The 18957-nt window shown below is 38.6% G+C and overlaps 1 protein-coding gene across 1 annotated transcript; it reads right to left on the bottom strand.

The window, feature by feature from the left end:
• Window positions 1-15165: 15165 nt before the first annotated feature.
• On the bottom strand, window positions 15166-17113 carry LOC119908265 (endothelial cell-specific molecule 1-like). Its single transcript, XM_038725977.1, has 3 exons — window positions 16661-17113; window positions 16038-16181; window positions 15166-15832 (listed from the first exon to the last, which is right to left on the bottom strand). Exons 1-3 carry the CDS (start codon window positions 16965-16967, stop codon window positions 15738-15740), a joined length of 546 nt encoding a protein of 181 aa, XP_038581905.1. The 5' UTR covers window positions 16968-17113; the 3' UTR covers window positions 15166-15737.
• Between the last annotated feature and the right edge of the window lie 1844 nt (window positions 17114-18957).

The raw sequence follows: 18957 nt of genomic DNA, 5'->3' as shown, positions 1-18957 counted from the left end.
ATGTTTTAGGAAGTCTCAAGATCTCTGAGCAGCAGTGCAGCTGACTTTCTTTTGTATTTCAGATTCTAGAACAAGCAACTGGCAGTTTTTAAACACCCACTGTGTTCCAGTCTTACCATAAGTTCCAAACTTTGCAGTGGTTCGTAATGTGAAATAGAAATCCTGGATTTCCCATTATCATCTGTGAATAATCCAGCATACAAACAAGGCTGCCCCAGTTTTAAGGTGTCTTCGAGATGACATATACAAATGACTGCGTGCATGCAGCTCGACAAACATTTATTTAGTGACACTAGCCTCACTTTGGTGCGAGCCCAGCTGTATATACATCAGTGGAAAGTGCATCTTGTTTACATGGGAGTGGTCTAAAATGTCTTCCTATTACATACTCTTGCAGTGGTCCCTGCTAAAGAACTTGTCTGCCTGAGTAAAGGACTATTTTTCTTTTTGTATGTAAGATACACAAACAAATATGTTTAATGTGTGAGACAAATGGCCTTTACACTGTAGCTGCAGTTTCAGCAAATTACTTTTTATAAACTGAGGAATTCTGACATGTACAGTACAATCCAGCTCAATTATTATATCATTGAGCTCCTTATTGACTCCTCACAACCTGCTTAATCTGAAATGAAATATAATATATATTATAGATAATTATAAACCAAAAGCAAATATGGTTTGAAAATATGTGTTGGATTCCCAAAGAACTATATACAAAAAGAAAAGGTGGGACCCAAGTGTACAACACCAACAGGAAGCTTTAGTAAAAGTAACAGTGCAGTTTACTTAAATTTTCCAGATCTAGCGCAATTATGAGATCTTGCTTGAAGTGGAAACACACAGATGACACACCGAGGTAGACTGGCAAAAATCCTCCACAAAGAATGAGAATCTGAGGCAGAAGAAAAAAACAGTCAGGCAAATCTTTGTCAAAGGAAAGAAACCTAACAAACCAAACACTGAGAACTGACGACCTGGCAAAAAAACTGAGTTTAAATGCAGAAGAGCTTGATTACTGGGATGTGCCTCAGGTGCACAGGTGATCATGGGCGGAGAGTCAATTGGCTGACCTGAGACAAGTTGGAAAGCCACGCCCTGACACACACACACACACACACACACACAGAAGACAGACAGGGGAACCAAACAGAAACACAAGGGAGGGAGGGAGGCACAGCAGAAGCACAAGGAAACAAAAGGTTGGTTGACATTTCGATGAAGAGGCTTAAGAATGGAAAAAGGAGGTTTATTTTTCATAAATTGTTTTATAAAAGACATGGATAAAAACAAAGCAAAAAGGTGTACTAAGAATCAGAATATTCACCACCAAAAGATTTTTCTATTTTCCTATCTATGATATACTGAAATGGCCAACATGCAGGCTACAATTTATATTATCGCCACACGACAGATACAGAACCTCTACACAATATTAATGTACCTCTGGCACGTGTCAGCTCCGTGTCATTCCCTGGCCCTGGAAAATGTCCTCAATAATGAGGGAGGGAAATTACAATCTATATGGGAGGTGGCTGATATGTCAACAATAATTGCTTCCTCAAAATCAAATCAGGATGAGAATTAGTTTATTTACAAACTCATAATATAGAATATGAGAACAGGGGGAAATCTGACTGGGGTAGTGTTGTGATTATGACTCTAGAAGAGCTGGTTGAGTATAAGGTGACGGAGGAGTTTCACTGCGGTGTTGAATGTGGAGGAGGTAAAGTCAACATTCAAGATCCTGGTTGGTGTTATTGAGTTGTTAGAGGGTCTAGGCTGAACACATTGCTTATTGATCTGTTTGATCTATAGGCACACTGCGCAGTGAGGCAGGAGTGAGGTCGCTGTCACATTTGGACCTTCAATTAGCATCTGTCAAATGATTGATCAAAGAGGCAGCAGCGGTACATGAATCTGTCCAAAGCTTCTAACAACCCCTTCTCTGAGGACACAGAACATGATTGGAGTTTGAACCTGTCTGGCACTTACTCTGGTCAATATGCATATTTTCTGCAGCCATCCTTACGAGACTTGCACCCTAAATGCAACTTATTGGATAGCACTGGTTATTCTGACTTTGGTACAAATGCTGTGACCCAGGCTCGCTCATGCGCAGTAACCATTAGGCGTACTTGGTAGAACACATTTTGCTGCAGAGTCTCTCTTTGTTACTTTTTGTTACCCTATATGAAATGTTGTTAAGAAATTTAATGGTATGTCATTAAAATAGTAATTTTTTACACTTATTTGCAGCTGTGCAAACTGAGAATATAGTAAAATCCTTTCCACTCAATAAAATCTAATCTCCACACAGAAGGTGAGTTTTCTAGGCGTTATGAAAAGCCTCATTAGATAAGACGGAGATTAAATGAAATGTTGACACTAAACAACAGTAGGCTCTGAGCCATCTGTCCTCAGCCATCCCTCAGCATGTGTTATTATATTTGAAGGACGTGGAATGCAGAACATGAAACACTGTGACCTTGTGACGTAAGAAGTGGCCATCTGTAAACAAACTGGAGTATTATCTACTCCCAAGAGACACTCTGGGGGATCTTATCTGATAGGAGATAACTCATAAGATTAGAGTGGGTGAATCTTCACAGAGAAAGCCTCTGGGAATTAGAATGTTCTCAATAGGACTGCTGTTCTCATGGCCTTGTAGTCAGAGGTTTTGAACACTTGGTGACTTCTGGAAAGAGTATGAAAATCTTTGGAGGACTGTGGCAGGCAGACAAAGTAAACTCTTTATTATGATTATATGATATAAGGCCATCTAATATTGCTGTATTAATAAGAAGTATTGAGTATGACTCAACAGTCATATTTTGAATGAAAGTCATATTCAACATCTATCAGTAAGTGTTCCTACAGTTAGTGTGAGCATGACCTCTATTGGCATGTGTCCGGTCATGGCAGCAGTTCCTTTTTGCATCATGTCACAAAAACAGTGTTAAACAGTTCTTCAAAGACTCCAGTTCAAAAAGTGCCATCAGGTGACTGCTGCCAAGGAGAACAGTTGCTTCTTACAGGAAAAGAGGCACACATGCTGACAAAGGACAAAAGAGACTCTTTAGATATAAAGACAGTTATTGCCTGACTCTGCTTTTCTGGCACAACTTTCCTGTTTTGGTTCACTCTCACTGCTCCCATCAGCATTTGTTTCGGACACAGCAGGCAGATTCTTTTCAAAAAAGCTCCAAAAACCCATTGTACACTGGCTACTCAGCACCAAACAGTAGCTGGTGAACATAGTGGAGCATTTAGCAGCTAAAGAGGCATACATTTTCCTCAGTGCTGGAGTTGGTAGAGAGCAAAACGGTCATTGAACAGAGTTCGATCATCAGGCTGGCGCAAATGCAACTCCAAATGAATGATGTCTCTCCATTTCTGCTGGATGTGTGTAAATAGACAATGGTTTGCTAACAAATTCCCTGTATCAACGTAAATTAGGTATTTATGTACAGTCTATGGTTTTCATCATACAGTATTTCTGATGCACCCAAGTGGCCAAAATGAGTCACTGCAGTTTTAATATCTAAAGTGTAACTCAAAGTGTCTGATAAAAACCTAAAGTTGGAGGTGCTCTGTTGGCCTATGGAGGACCCATCTCTCTCATTTTCTGTCAGCCTTTTGCTGACCAACTGTCTAATCTCTAAAATCGGAAAAATACATCAAATAAAAAAGTTAAAGGAGAAAAGAGATCATCATCACTCGTGAGAAAGAGTCAGAGTGACAGATTACAATGTTGTTGTTTAATCTTGCTCTTATTTATAGTCTATTCTTTTTAATGCAATAAGTGGAATTTTCAGGGACTGAACTTGATCTTTTCTCGAGAGACAGTAGTGTAAGCTTTCCATCCATCCATGCATCGTCAACCGCTTATCCTGCGTACAGGGTCGCGGGGGGCTGGAGCCAATCCCAGCTGGCATAGGCGAAAGGCGGGGTACACCCTGGACAGGTCGCCAGTCCATCACAGGGCCACACATAGACGAACAACCACTCACGCTCATACTCACACCTAAGGACAATTTAGGGTCACCAATCAACCTAGGCCGCATGTCTTTGGATGGTGGGAGGAAGCCGGAGAACCCACGCAGACATGGGGAGAACATGTAAACTGTAAGCGTTCCACCCACACCAAATCTTTCTTGTATTTGCAATGCAATATTGCTCTCTGGTGGTGACTTCAAAAACCTTTGGATTAGAAATGTAAACAGGCTTGTTCATAGTGTTTATCTTCTTTTCAGCTTTAACGTTCTGCATACACATAAATAATAGTCATAACAAATATTTTATTTTAAAGAAATGATTTGTATTATGAGTGACACTTTGATGGTAGCCTTTAAATAACATTGGATCAATGCTGTAAAATTCTTATCAGCCTTATTATAAAAAGACAGACAAACCCAAATTAATACAATCAAAGTAAAATCTCAAATTGCAGTATTTATCAGAGCTTCAAGACAAACTGAATGGCAAATAAATGCGAAATAACAATGTGACGCAATAACATGAAGGAGCCACCAGAGGTCCATGTGTCACAACAAAAAGGGCACTCAATGATGTGTGCACACATTTCAAAAAACTATTCTGGATGAAATCACTGTATCACTAATGTCACAGCTCCAAAAGAACATTTATTTAGATTGCAAATGCTAAATAAAACATTCTGGGATGTTTGATAATTGTGCAACTAAAGCACATACCAAACATACAAAATGCATTACAAAGTACAATTTTAAAACTTTACATGATAGCCTTATACCTTAATTGACCTTCATGGTGCCACAAGAAAGTAAATCCGCAAACCACCACTTTGTGTTTGTTGAAAGTACTCTGACATAACATTATAGCACACATTTGCCATTTCCCCAGAAAGCACGACCAATTTAGCCAGGAGAGATACTTTGTTCGTTTGGCCTGGGTATTTCTTGCTATGAACATGGCATAGTTTTAAGTAATGTGGTCACATCAAGCTCACACTGAAAAATAAAAAGATTTATACACTCTAAGACAGGGGTTTTCAAAGTCTGAGACTGTGGGCCTCCCACTTTGAAAACTCCTGCTCTAAGATACTCTAATGGAGATGTGATGGTGAACCATGTTTAGAGCATCAATGAACACTGCTTGTTGGAACCAGATTCAACATACGTACCTTGTACAGTGTTGTCCAATCTTTAGTGGTGCTGGTAGGTGCTTGGTTTATTTAGGTTCCAGTGTACTCCAGCTATGACATATTATGCTGGTAAATGTCCCAGATTGTGTCAAGAATCACTTACCTAATAAACTGAAACTGTATTTACTGTGTTTGAATATTCTGTGCTGTCAATGGCTAAAGGCACGTTTTAGTCACAGGGTTGCAGTGTTTCCTCAAAAATTAGGTTTTACAAATGTCCTGTATGTTGTCTCTACTTCTGGACTCTACTTATTGTGTCTATCTCACTGTCTCTCTCTTGCTTAGTCTATCTCTGGGGTCAACAACTCAAAAGTGTGTTTTCTGCCACACATAACTAGATGTAGCCTGCAAAACCTGCAATATGTGCAAGGTAGAGCAGCCAAATGCACAATGCAGGCTCAAAAAGAAAAGCAAAAGTTTCATCAGAAGAGTGAGAGCTGTTTTACTTTTGGGTGTGTCAATATATTTTTAGCTTCACAAAATATCAGCCCTGGGATTAAGGGCTCTCGACTAATGGAGCAGTCACATTACCATTGATGCTTTTAGCTTACAGTTAATTGAAACTAAAAGGGAAAGGTCAAAAGCTAACCAGCTAGCTATGTAGCAGCTCACGCTTTATCAATAAAATAACATTGTAATAATTGCATCTGCGTGGTTTTCAGCAGGTCTTTCTTTCAGGTCTTTTTTGTACCTAATAATCAGTACTGTTGTAAAGGACTGGATGGTGCAAGACTGGCTAAATGGCAGACTATCCCAGTCTCTTCCAAATTCAGTTGTCAAAGTTCATCAAGTTTGAAATCTTTTTTTAAACAAACACATGCAAATGGGCTACCTTTTCTCCCTTTGAATTGAAGCAAAGGCAACACCCTAAAGACAGCATATGGCCCCCAAAAAGTGCTCCATGCACATTGTAGATGATGCAGACCAGGGCCGTACTTACCTTTTTAGGTGGAAACTTTATGATATGGTCTACTTTATTGTTTTTTTATTTGTGCATAAAATAAACTGTGAAATTGAACTGTGAGACAAGGTAATTACATTTTCCTGTTAAATCCGTACTGTTTGGTAGAAGGAGTTTGTACATGTCTCTTGTTGCTATAGAGCTGCAACAAACAGTTTTTTCATCAATTAATCTGTTGATTGTTTTCTCAATTAATGAATTGGTTGTTTAGTCTTAAAAATGTTGCTTCAGCCAGTAAGGTAACATCTTTTTTGCGCATTCTTTCAGAGCCAAAGCCAACACCTGTCTGATTCCAACACCAACAATCTGGTCGATCACTTCAATCATATCTGCTTGTCGTCACTAAATATTACTGCTCCTCTAAAGGTTAGGCCTACGTCTAAAGCTAGTAAGCAACCCTGGATAAATGACAGCATTCGCAGCCTAAAAAGGGAATGCAGGAAAGCAGAGCGCAGATGGAAAAAATCCAGTCTCCAAGTCCATTACCTCAGTCTGAAGGATTTATTAATTAACTACAATAACATGGTTAAGGATGCGAGAACACACTATTTTTCTGAACTCATTACTACACATAAACACAATCCCAGGTTTCTATTTAAGACTGTGGATCAGCTGGTAAACCCAACCCCTCCTTGTGCCTCAGCTGGAAGTAACGATGACTGTGAATTGTTTTTATCTTATTTTACCAATAAGGTGGTGTCAATCAGAGCCTCTATTACCCCCGCGGCCTCTTACTCAGAGGTTCCTCACCAGCAACAAGAGAGTTTTAACCTGTTTTATCCCATCGACTTGTCTGAGCTTTTAAAAACAGTATCACAAATGAGAGTGTCCTCCAGCCCACTTGATGTTATACCTACAAAGTTTTTACTGAAAGTAATGGATTCTGTTGGGCCCCATTTGATCTCTGTTTTCAACAGCTCCCTATCTACTGGTTGTGTCCCTGATTATTTTAAAACGGCTTACGCGAACCCACTTTTAAAGAAACCTGGTTTAGATCCCTCCCTCCCACATAATTTTAGACCAATTTCAAAACTGCCTTTTATTGCAAAGATTCTAGAAAGAATTGTGTCCAAACAGCTGCTCACTGTACTGGAAAATAAAAAAATATTTGAAAAATTTCAGTCTGGTTTTAGGAAGTACCACAGCACTGAGACTGCCCTGCTTAAAGTCACCAATGACCTTTTAATGTCTGCTGATGACGGTATGTGCTCAGTCCTGGTACTCCTGGACCTTAGCGCTGCTTTTGACACCATTGATCACAACATCATGTTAGACAGACTGAGGCACTGGGTGGGGATCTCTGGTACTGCTCTAGAATGGTTTTCATCCTACCTGTCAAATAGGAAGTTTTGCGTGTCTGTAAACAACTATGTCTCCTCGTTCTGTCCAGTTAAATATGGTGTGCCTCAGGGGTCGGTCTTAGGACCCATTTTGTTTTCCTTGTATCTGCTTCCCTTTGGACATATTATCCATAAACATGGTATTTAGGTTGCGTATATTTCCTTTTGGGACTTTGTTGTAATGACAAACAAATATACTTGCCCGTCAGATCCACAGACCCTGGAATGCTGAGTTCACTTAACAATTGCCTTTGTGAAGTTAAAAAATGGATGTCAAATAATTTCCTCCAGCTGAACTCAGACAAAACAGAAATCCTGGTCATCGGGTCCCAGCAGATTGCAAAACAAATACTGCCATCTGCTGGTTCCCTAGTAAATCACATTAAGCCTGTGCAAAGAACCTTGGTGTTTGGTTTGATAGTAATTTAAATTTCGAGCAGCACACCACAAAGCTTGTTCAATCATGTTTTTATCAACTTAGAAATATAGCAAAAATTTGATCTATGTTAACTTTTAAGGACACCGAGACCATTTTACACGCCTTCATCTCATCTCGCCTGGATTATTGCAACAGCCTTTTCACCTGTTTAACCCAAAAATCTATTGATCGACTCCAGACTGTCCAGAACTCAGCTGCCAGGCTTTTAACCAGAACAAAGAAATACGACCACATTACTCCTATTTTAGCTTCATTACACTGGCTCCCAGTATGTTTTAGAATTGACTTTAAAATTCTATTGATCACTTTTAAAGCTCTTTATGGCCTGTCACCTTGTTATATTTCTGACCTTTTAGTCCCATACACACCAGCACGTACCTTGAGATCCTCGGGCAGAGGTCTGTTGTCTGTTCCAGAGTCTCGACTGAAAACTAAAGGGGACAGAGCGTTTGCTGTCAGGGCCCCGAGGCTCTGGAACAGCCTGCCCGAGGAAATCAGGTCGGCTGAGTCAGTGAACTCTTTTAAGTCCCTTCTTAATACATACTTTTATAGGAGAGCCTTTTCCGATCTTATTTGATTTTATTTTATCCCTTTTATTTTATTGTATTTTACAAATTTTATATTTATCTGTATTTTAGTCTTTCAGTGTTTTCATGCTTTTATCTTGTATTGTCTTTGTATTATTGTCTCTTGGGTATTATTTTCTTTACACTTGTTAAAGCACTTTGTAACTTGTTTTTGAAAAGTGCTCTACAAATAAAGATTATTATTATTATATTATTATTATTATTATTATCTGTTTCTATCAACGTGTTTATGAAATTTCCAATGTGCTGTTGCAATAAATGGATCACACTATATTTTTAGTTCATATTAATAGTTTGTAATTTTCAATAGCAAATTCCAGCAAAACAATCACATTGTACAACCATGCAGATTATTTTAATGGGTTTAAAGGATTATTAACAGGTATTATTTAACTCCAGGAATGTGCATTGGTTGAAATACAACGGGAAGGGTAGGCTTAGACATGATGTAGCAGCATTAAAATTAACTGTGGCATCTGCAGATATCAAGAAAATTATGTTTTTTTACACTCAGCTTATTAATTCTGAACAATCTTTATTACCTGTACTTTAACTTAAACTATATGAAGTTTTATTACTCTCTAAATAATTCAGTACTTCTACTATGTAGGAAAGTGAACTATATGAAGAGTATTGGAAATTGGATTTGTAAGCCTATAAGGTAAGGTAAGGTATACTCTATTTTCAAACAGCACAATTCATTCTCTGCATTTAACCCATCCCTCAAGGGAGCAGTGGGTAGCCACTGTGCAGTGCCTGGGGACCGACTCCAGATCTGATCCAGTATCACTGGTCAAAATAATGCTCTTACTTTGTGTAATGTGAAAATGTAAGCAAATTCGGAGTCCGGGCATCCCTGTATTCATGGTATTTATGTATAAAAAAAGTTATTGGATTATTACCTCATGTCAAGTTCCTTCTACTGCTCCATTTAGCTGTTGTCATCAACTAAAATCGATTTTTTTGCAAGATCAGCTCACTATGCAAGGTTATGAAGTTGTGGAATGATTGGATGTAACAGCTGCATGTAAATGTAAAGCACACGTTGTCATTTTGTGGCGCTTTAGCATCATCCACTGGCTATTTTCATTTGTGATTTCTTTACTGTGGTAACGTTATTATACGAAATGCATGTATTAGCCTGGTAACGGCAGAACCTGGTTATCCTTAAAGGAAAAATTAACCCATAATACATAATTTATGTATCAAGTGCTCACCGTGTTCAGCCTTAAAACCCTGAAGAAAAATGTTTTAATCACGAGCCTTCATGGAAATACATTTTGACAAATAAAGGCCAGTCTCTATTATAAACTCTGTCTAATAGTAATGCTTATGTGGTTAACATAGACTTTATACATTTTAAATAATTTTATTTAATTTTTTCCTGACTACCTAAACTATCATTGTAATTCTTCATAATCCTGATGTGTGATAATAAAACGTTTGGAAATTTTCCGTCCCACATCCCATCACAGGGGTCAGAAATCCTGTCAGGTCACTGAGGTCAAGGCTTGTTGTGCCAGTTTACCGTAAGAGGTTTCTGAGAACTTTAAAAAAAAAAAAAAAAAAATAGCAACAACAACAACAACAAAAAAAAAAACGTAAGAAAAAAGAAAATCTGCATTAAATGAGCCAAAATAATTAATCAGACAGGTTCCCATTTTAGATATCTGCTATCAATGTAATCAATCTCATCACTTAATTTCCTTGTTCACAGAGTTTGCGTGTTGTCTCCCACAAGCCTTGTCATTCTACCGCTACAATAAACAACCTGTTGAGTCAGTGCCAAACTGTAAATACCAGAACATCTATTTGCAGTAAATCAGAGTTATTTACTACTCCGTTCACGCACCTTTGTTTCTGCAGAGGCGGCAGTGACGTGTTCAGGGAGTCAGATAAAGGGTATTTCTCACCAAGGCTTTCCTGTTATTTTGCAGGGTCCTTTGTTTGGTTGCGAGGCCTCGGCCTGTTGGTTCTCAGGGGAACATTCAAGCCCTAGCACTTATGAACAGTCCTGCCCTCATACACAGACGGCCCCATACCTGTCTGTATCACTGTGTGCATGTATGTGTGTCACCTTGTCCTTGGATTGAGGAGATACATCCCCACAGTGGATTAATGTCTGTTTGAGGGAACTCTGTCCTTTATGCCTTTGATGGTTATGTGATCATACAAAACTGTGAAAATGAATTAAATTATACCTTAATATACATTAATGCTCAGGTTTTAATTTAGAATAAACCATAAAATGAAATGCAAGTAATGGACCACATTAATAAAAAATTTGATGCTGCAACAGCAATGAAGGACAGAAATTTGTGGTTTCAAAGCAAAACATGTGTAAACTTGTAACATTTATATTTTAAATTCCTCCTTCCCTTAATTTTACTAAAGAGATGATTGGAAAATATAATGTGGATCATAGCTATAGAATGAATATATAGAACTCAACACAATATTTATCTGATTTATAAGCACATTATAGTTTCAATTTTTGTCTCATGGACAGCTTGTTTGTTGATTGGTGTTAAGGTGTTGAGCTTAATAATAAAGGTTGAAATAATTATTGAACAGAGTGAATAGGAAGTGTGCTCTTCTAATACATGACAAGTTCAGTTGTGCGTCACTTATAAATTACAAGCTTTTGGAGTGTGTCTTGAAAAACAAACAAACTTGCTTTTAAAATCCTGTCCCAGGCAGACACAACAACAACAGGAAGAAGGGCCATTTTCACAGGTGTCAGGAAGCACAGGAAATAAACAAGCTGAATACTGGAAAACATTTTTGTACCAGTAAGAGTCAGAGGTGAGGCTAATAAGAGATATTTTTAGCTGGGACAGGATTATTTTGCGGTTTGGGCCAAAAATGTTTGACATCATTTTCATCTTCATTAGATGTTTTGTAGTTTTAATACTGCCTGGTGACGTATTAAAATAGGGCTTGAGGGGGAAAGCGTCATCCTCTAATCAAGGGTCAGTTATGTTTGATCATGAATGACCTGAGGTGTAATTCTAACCTTTTAAAAAGTCAAAAACTTCAATGACAATGAAAATTTAATTGAAATATTGTGATCAACACATTTAATGCATTTATCTTAGACCAATATTTATGTGAGTAAATTTTTTTTTTAATGTATACCGCTTTCACCAAAAGTATTATAAACATATAATATAATGTATCAATGATACAATGTATCACTTGTTGCTAAATGCATCTGTGATTAATATATTTATTTTAATACATAATTACTTTTAATTAACACATTTACCTTCAAAAGAAACTTATTTTGTATTACAAAGACAGTCTGTGGAAAAAAACTCAAAGGATTGAAGACTTCAATACATTTGAAGCTTTATCAAATATTTTGGCAACACTGTATTCTTTATAAAGACACGAATGCTTTTTATTTTTTCATTAGGTTTAGTTGCATTGAATATTTGCTTGCCACTTATAATACATGTTTAGTCTGTTTGCTTATCAAAATGTTTAATTTCAGCTCTAAAATAGTTGAAAGACTTGAATGTTTTCCTCCAGGAAGGACTTTATATCATATGCTTTTCTCAAGAAAGACCTTAAATAAGTTGTAAATAATTTCTATTCATTACTTCTTTTCCAACGTTGACTATTGCAAGCCTCGTCTGCAATGGATGTACTTTTGTTAAGCCTTATAGACAAAGCCAAGCAGAAGCTCTCCTGTCAGGGATAATGTTGATTTGCAATGCAAGTAAACCCTGTCTTTGCTCTTCAGATCTTTTCATGCTATTAGTGGTCAAAGTATTTATCCGTGAGAAATGTTTTCTGCATGGGAACAAAGAATATTTTGCTATTTGTGGAAGTTGAGGGAGTATAGCGTTCCTCCACTTAAGAGTCAAGGATGCCTGAAAAATTCTCAGCACTAATATCCGTTTCTGCTCCCGAGTTTGGATATATCATTTCATGTCATCATGGGAAACGAGACTCTAGACACAAGAATTCCTTCTATTCAGAAGACATACTTCTGTCCAGACTTCTAAGCATTTTTTAAAATGTTCAGACAAGATTTTTTCACCTCCCATAAATAAATACCAGCCTTTTTCTGTAATGTCATCCTGAGAATATTAATGTCTTCTCTTCTTTTTTCACAGATCGAATTTGCCTTCACCTGATTACAGTCGACCACATTTTCTGTCATAAAACAGCTAACAGTTGGATTATTGAACACTAAATGAATAATAGTGATGTGTAATACCTCTTTGAAACAGATGAATTTCATCACCCCTTAGCATATCTCGATTTTAAATACAGACCACAGACCACTTACAGACCAGAGCATGAATAAGAAGCATTGAATATACAGTAACAAATGCCATACAAATATCACAGGTTAAACAGGAACATCTCAGACAGAGGAGGAGGTTATACACTGATGGACTGATTTACTATAGTGTCCAATCTGGGAGACAAAATTACTCAAGAGATTTGCTCAGTTTGTGAATGATGAAGATCATCTAGGTGGTGATGGTGCGGTGGATAAGACACATGACTTTGTCCACTGTGAAACACCAAGGTGTCCCTGAGCAAAACACTTAACCCCTAGTTGCTCCAGAGGCGTGCAATCTCTGACATATATAGCAATTGTAAGTCGCTTTGAATAAAAGCATCAGCTAAATGAATAAATATAATGTCCAGAAACTCAAGAGTGTCAGCTCAAGAGTGTTAGCTCATATGTGAAAAAATGTAAAATAATTGCTAAAGACAGTGTAAACAGTAGCACTTTGCCAGCTTGGGCACTCTGGATTCTGTAACAAAGCTTAAAGTCTACAATGATTTAAAAACATTCTGGAACAATACAAAAGATTTGCACAAACCTCAACCAGGCACACAATGATCCTCCACCGTATAGGACATGAACATGAGGACACTGAAGAGTACAGAGAGTGTGCTAACGTACACAGATTCAGGGGACAGATTGACAACTAAATTGCGGACAAGTTCATATGTCACCTTAGGCACTCCCCAAATGAAATTTTGGAGCAAAAGAGGCAGAATAACAGTTTATGTCATAATACTTGTGCAGAAGCTAGTCTGGTGGATCTTCAACAAAGCCAAGATGAATTGGATCCTAAGAAATCCTCAGAGCATCATTTACGGCTCATTCAAAAACATATGGGTCAAGGTTGAATATCATAATTTTGAATCACCACAGATCCTTTTGAAAACCTTTTGAAAGCCGATTTGTAAGAAATGGGGCAGTGCAGATGGTGCAAAGTTCAGTGGCAGCCCCCAGAAATTTTTCATAGGGCCACTAGAAATCCTGGGGTGGCACACCAAAACCAGAGCCGTCTCTTTTAAATGAACGATGGGAGCTGACTCCCGTCTGAGATCTGATTTCTCCAGAGGGACACTGAGGGGGACCGGCAATTTTATCAGGGTGGCCGTAGCCATCCCTGGCCACCCCTTGATGGCGCCGCTGGCTAGGTTGTGCAATGTCAGGGGAGATTTACAGGTGCATTTGTGACAACGTTTGTATGACACCTGTGTCAACCACCAAAGAACCCTTGCACCATCCGCCGGTTCTTCACCTCTGTGGGCAAAGCCATCATTGCAGCATTTAGATGTAGAAATAGGGTTGGTCCCATTTAGGCTAAATTAGTCCATTCCTGCCTCACATCACATGAAGTAGGAGGTTATAACTTGAACATGGGGCAGGACACATCAGAGCCACCTTAGTGGTGTGACCTCACAGCTAGTTGTGTGTTGTCTCACTTACATTGGGGCGTGGGTTTACACCAGACACTCCGGTTTCCGGGTAATTTTTATGTTTATCTGAATATAATGAAAATAGATGATTTTGTGCATAATTTCTGGGCATCTCATTACAAACTGGAAGAAGAAAAGAATGAATGCAAAAATAAGAATAATGCATTACACTGACATACAAACAACAAGTGTACATACTGTGTTCAGATCTGTGAAACATGTTGCCTTTTATATTTCACTCCTCACCTTCACTTGACATCTCTGTTTTCTGTCTCATTTTCAAAGCTGTTCAGGTTGCCCTGGCACCCTCCATACAGGAAGAGTTGTAAAAGTAATGTTAAAAATACACCCCACCCTAAGCTGTTTCTGGTGCTGCTTCACAGACAGGAAGAGAGACATAGATACAGGAAGCAGAGGGTAACCATTAGTTAGGACTTGACTCTTAACACATGTCACATCAAAGTGTATTGTTTGTACATTCAGTCGCCAAATCAAAGGTTATATAGCTTTCACATCCGGTGAAAGACTGGAGGCCCCAAACGCAGACAAACACACACGAGGCAAAGCAGGTAAGATGAAAGGAAATTTACTTGAGGCAGTGGTCATGAACGCACTTACAGGTTAACAGGAAGGTAGTCGGAAAAATCAAACAAATCTAGAGGGCATGGCTGGTGAGCAGGTCAGGAACAGGTAATATGACAAAATCCAGGAACATGTAACAGGTTGTATTCAGGATAGATTTCAGGTTCAGATGGCTGGACAGCAAAGGCATAACCATCATTGCTAATCTGTGTGGGTGAAAATGGGTTGGTAAATACTGCCAGGCTAATACTGCCCCCACATGTAGTCTACTCACTCATGAATAAAAACACAATCATTTTTGACAGGATTTTTAGATAATGCAATGACTGTACCAAATGAAGAATTTTTAATTAAGTTACTACATGAATTAGACAAATGACAACAGTCAGTGATAGCTTTGGTTTAATTGTAAGAGCATTCTTTACATTAGCTGGTTTCATATACATGATATGTTCAGTGTCTGCTTTAAATATATAGGCTACAGTAGCCCTACATATAAAATTACATTATGGAAAACTTCAAAATATTTAGTGTAGGCTGTTACAATGAATCAATGAAAAATATTGCTGCATCAACATTGAAAATAAATGCATGGTCCTTCATTGTGACATCTACTGATTTTTTCAACAATAATGTATGAAGGCACACTAAATCAGGGGATCAGGAATACACCGAAGCTAATGGGAACAGACTACAGTATAGTTTTAATTAATTTACTCTAGAAAAAGATACAGAACACTGCATATTTCATTAGAAAAGGTGATGGTGTCAAACAAGGACCAAACAAACAAAATAAAACTTCATCTTCAGCTTTCATTGTTTAACATAATAAAATATATCTTTCGGTTAATTTATAAGTTAATGCTACATTTACACTGAACAGATTCAGTCTTGTCAGCACTTGTCAGCGAGGGTTGAGCCGCTTTGGAGCAGTGGATCTGTCTGTGTGTTGATCTGTGCTCTGGGCAGTGCTGACCTCTCCTGAGCCCACATCTCCCCCTGAAAACACAAGTGAAAGAATTCATTAAACCATCAATACATGCAACTGTTCCACAAATGACATGTCTTTTCAGAACGTCATTTTGTGTACTTGGTAAGACATTTGACCGCTCCAAGCCCACTGAGAATTTTCTAATGATACAAACACTTTTGCTGGGCTGTAAGAAGCAGTATCTTTATTTTCAGAAGTCTTAAAATTGTGTACCTGCTTGTGGTTCAGTCTTGAGCTTGCTGGCAATTTTGGCAAAGAATTTGAGGGTGACACAAGCTCCTGTCTCCCTGTCACAAATGCCACCTTTGCAGTTGCATGTCTTGCGGCACTCAACCCCGTAGGTTCCATAAAGACAGTCTGCAAAGAAAGAAAACATTATGTTAGAGTCTTTGTCTCACAGAACAAGCAGGGGAAAAGGTTACCAGATCGAATGGGAAAGGGACTCTATTCTACAGCGTTACAAACTCATTATAAAGTATATTACTTATATATAAAGATCATCACAGGGGACATATAGACAAAAAATCTGCAAATGGATAGCTGCAGTAGGATTGATGTTTGAATGTCTATAAACTTCAACCCTATTATTAGCTAATCCTCAAGTTAAATATCATTTCATATTTGAAGCAAGGCTGCACAGGTATGCACATATGCCTCTGGGTGCCTCTACACCCATTGGCTATGGTGCTATTTATTGTAATACTTCAATAAATAGAGCCTAAAAGACTGTAATAACATAATCTGCATTTGGTGCAGCAGGGCATCACATATTCAAAGTACAGCATACAGGCAGAAATAGCATACCAGGCACATTAAAATGTTGAATGTGCATATACCTTTGCAGATCCCATATTCGTCTCCATAATCGTCTTCATCCTTGTAGAACTCGCAGAATAATCCCGGTCCGCACTTCACCCCGTGCATCCCCGACACCGTGCGGTAGCAGTGCTCCCCTCTGCCGGCTGCACAGACCTGGCAACAGCCGCAGTCATCCAGGACCGTCCGTGTGCACCGCTGCGTCCCGCCGCACCGCTCCGCGTTGCATCTGTCGGGGCAGTTCACCGCGTACTTGACATTGGCGCCCCACGCCTCAGCATCTTGCACTAGAAGTGAAGACAACACTGTGATGAGGAGAACATACATCACTGGGTGCAGCAGGGAGAGTCGGAGAGCTTGTGAAAGGCTTCTTGGGGATGAGCGGTCTCGGGGAAGAGACAGAGAAGCGGACCACCTCTGGGAGACTTGAGTGGAGTGACCTGTGGTTCATCAGGTTGTATGGTTAACAGCAATGGACAACTTTGTTTTGCACATGACTTGCCCTCGTCAATTTCCTGATTCCGGTGTTGTCGTCCTTTTCTCTTTTTTTTGCCAGTCAGCCCCCTTTTTAGAAATCCGGCTGGGAAGTGGGATTTACTCTGGACCGCCATCCAGGAATTGAAATTCGTGTGACCTGATGTCATAAGTTATCTTTGGTTTGTTTTTGTGTTAGTCAGTGACGGAACCCCCAAACCTCCCGGTTGCATCAGGCTTTGAAGAATAGCATTTTACAACATCCTAATGATTGCAAATTAAATTAAAATAATAGAAGATACAGCTCAATTAATGCTGGTTGAGTAAAAAGTGAAAAATGGATGTCTATTTAACATTCGGCCTCTAAGAAGCAAACAGAAGAAAAGGGCAGATTGTCTAAAATAATTTGCTGTTTTCTAACTTTTCACTAAGCTGTAGCCTAATCTTTTACATTACTGTCATTATTTTTATAAACAGTTTAAATAAATAAATAAAAACAACATGCCATTAAATGTAACATGTAACAAACTATTTGAAACATGAGTGTTTTGAGGTTTCTTTAGAATCTATCTGACAGTTAGGTTGTTTTTGTTTTTCATTTTTCTTCCTTTTTTAAATGTTGTAGGCTAACATGTTAAATGAGTATATGTGTTTTTGTTTCAGCTATTTCTGTTTTCAATTAATTAATTGGTAATACAGTGAAACATATAATGTTGTTAGGGCATAAAAGAGACAACTGTATAAGGCTACAAATGTGAAGCCCTTTAAAGGGGCATGCCAGCAATTCAGTATTGGACTCACAAGATTAAAAAGAAAATGGTCAAACCTGAAGCAGCAGAGGCTGAGATATCCTGACTTTAAGTCCCTACTCACTGGAACACTGGATCCTACATTTCCCATAATGCAGCATCATCGAGGTTATTTTCTCAGAATTGATAAAGCTCCCTTGAGAGCCTCAAAGGACATTATGCATCTTTTTGTCACAGGCTACGAAGTAAACCTCTTGACAAGTAGCCTTAGTGGTTCTCAGACTGGGGACTTGTGTTGCTAGATATAATTAAAATGAAAATAAATGATTTCTGTTTTTTCTGGGGACCCTCTTGAACCCCCTCAAGGACCCCCGGGGGTCCCCAGAAAAGACAGAAATCATTTATTTTCATTATAATTATATGTAGCAACACAATATATGGCTAGTTGGTTTCATACACTTTCTGTAAAACATTTAAAAGCAAAGCTCCTATCAAATGGTGGAACATGGTCTAATTTGTGTCAGTTTAGGGGTCCTTGATGTGAAAAAGTCTGAGAACCACTGGCCTAAACTATGTGTAATATAAGTGGATTGTGCCTTCAAACAGCTGCTTTTTTAATCTGATCCTTTTCATTAGGCCTATATAACAAAGAGGCAGTGCTGACCAGATTCTTTGTTTTATCGCCTGAATTTATTTTGTTTTAATGATGTTGAGATGGGTTTTGGGGGCATGAGGAATCAAATTCAGCTCTTACGCCCCCCAAAATACTTGCTCCGTCCCTGGTTTATTCATTGGCTTGATTAGAGTAAAACACATATTATTTTTATGCAGTGTAGCCTATATGTTATTATGTATTGTATCAGGCAGGCAGGCGAAATATAAGAAAAATAAAAAAATAGAGGAATAAAAACGTGACATTGATGATGGCAGTACACACTCCAAGAGACAAGGTGGCGACACGTGTTGCCTCCAGTGTTTGAAAATCAAGCAGACAAAGAAGAAGACGACCGAGGAGAAGGTTGATATGATATTCACGTCCAAGGGAGACCTCACTGGGACGGGACAGGTAACGCAAACCATATATCTCCGGGGGT

Source organism: Micropterus salmoides, unplaced genomic scaffold (genome assembly GCF_014851395.1).
Source record: "Micropterus salmoides isolate LMB-PRFRI ecotype aquatic unplaced genomic scaffold, ASM1485139v1 Ms_hic_scaffold_1720, whole genome shotgun sequence".
Classification (NCBI taxonomy): Eukaryota; Metazoa; Chordata; class Actinopteri; order Centrarchiformes; family Centrarchidae; genus Micropterus; species Micropterus salmoides.
Note: the sequence above shows the minus strand (reverse complement) of the source record. Positions and strands in the feature narration are given on the sequence as shown.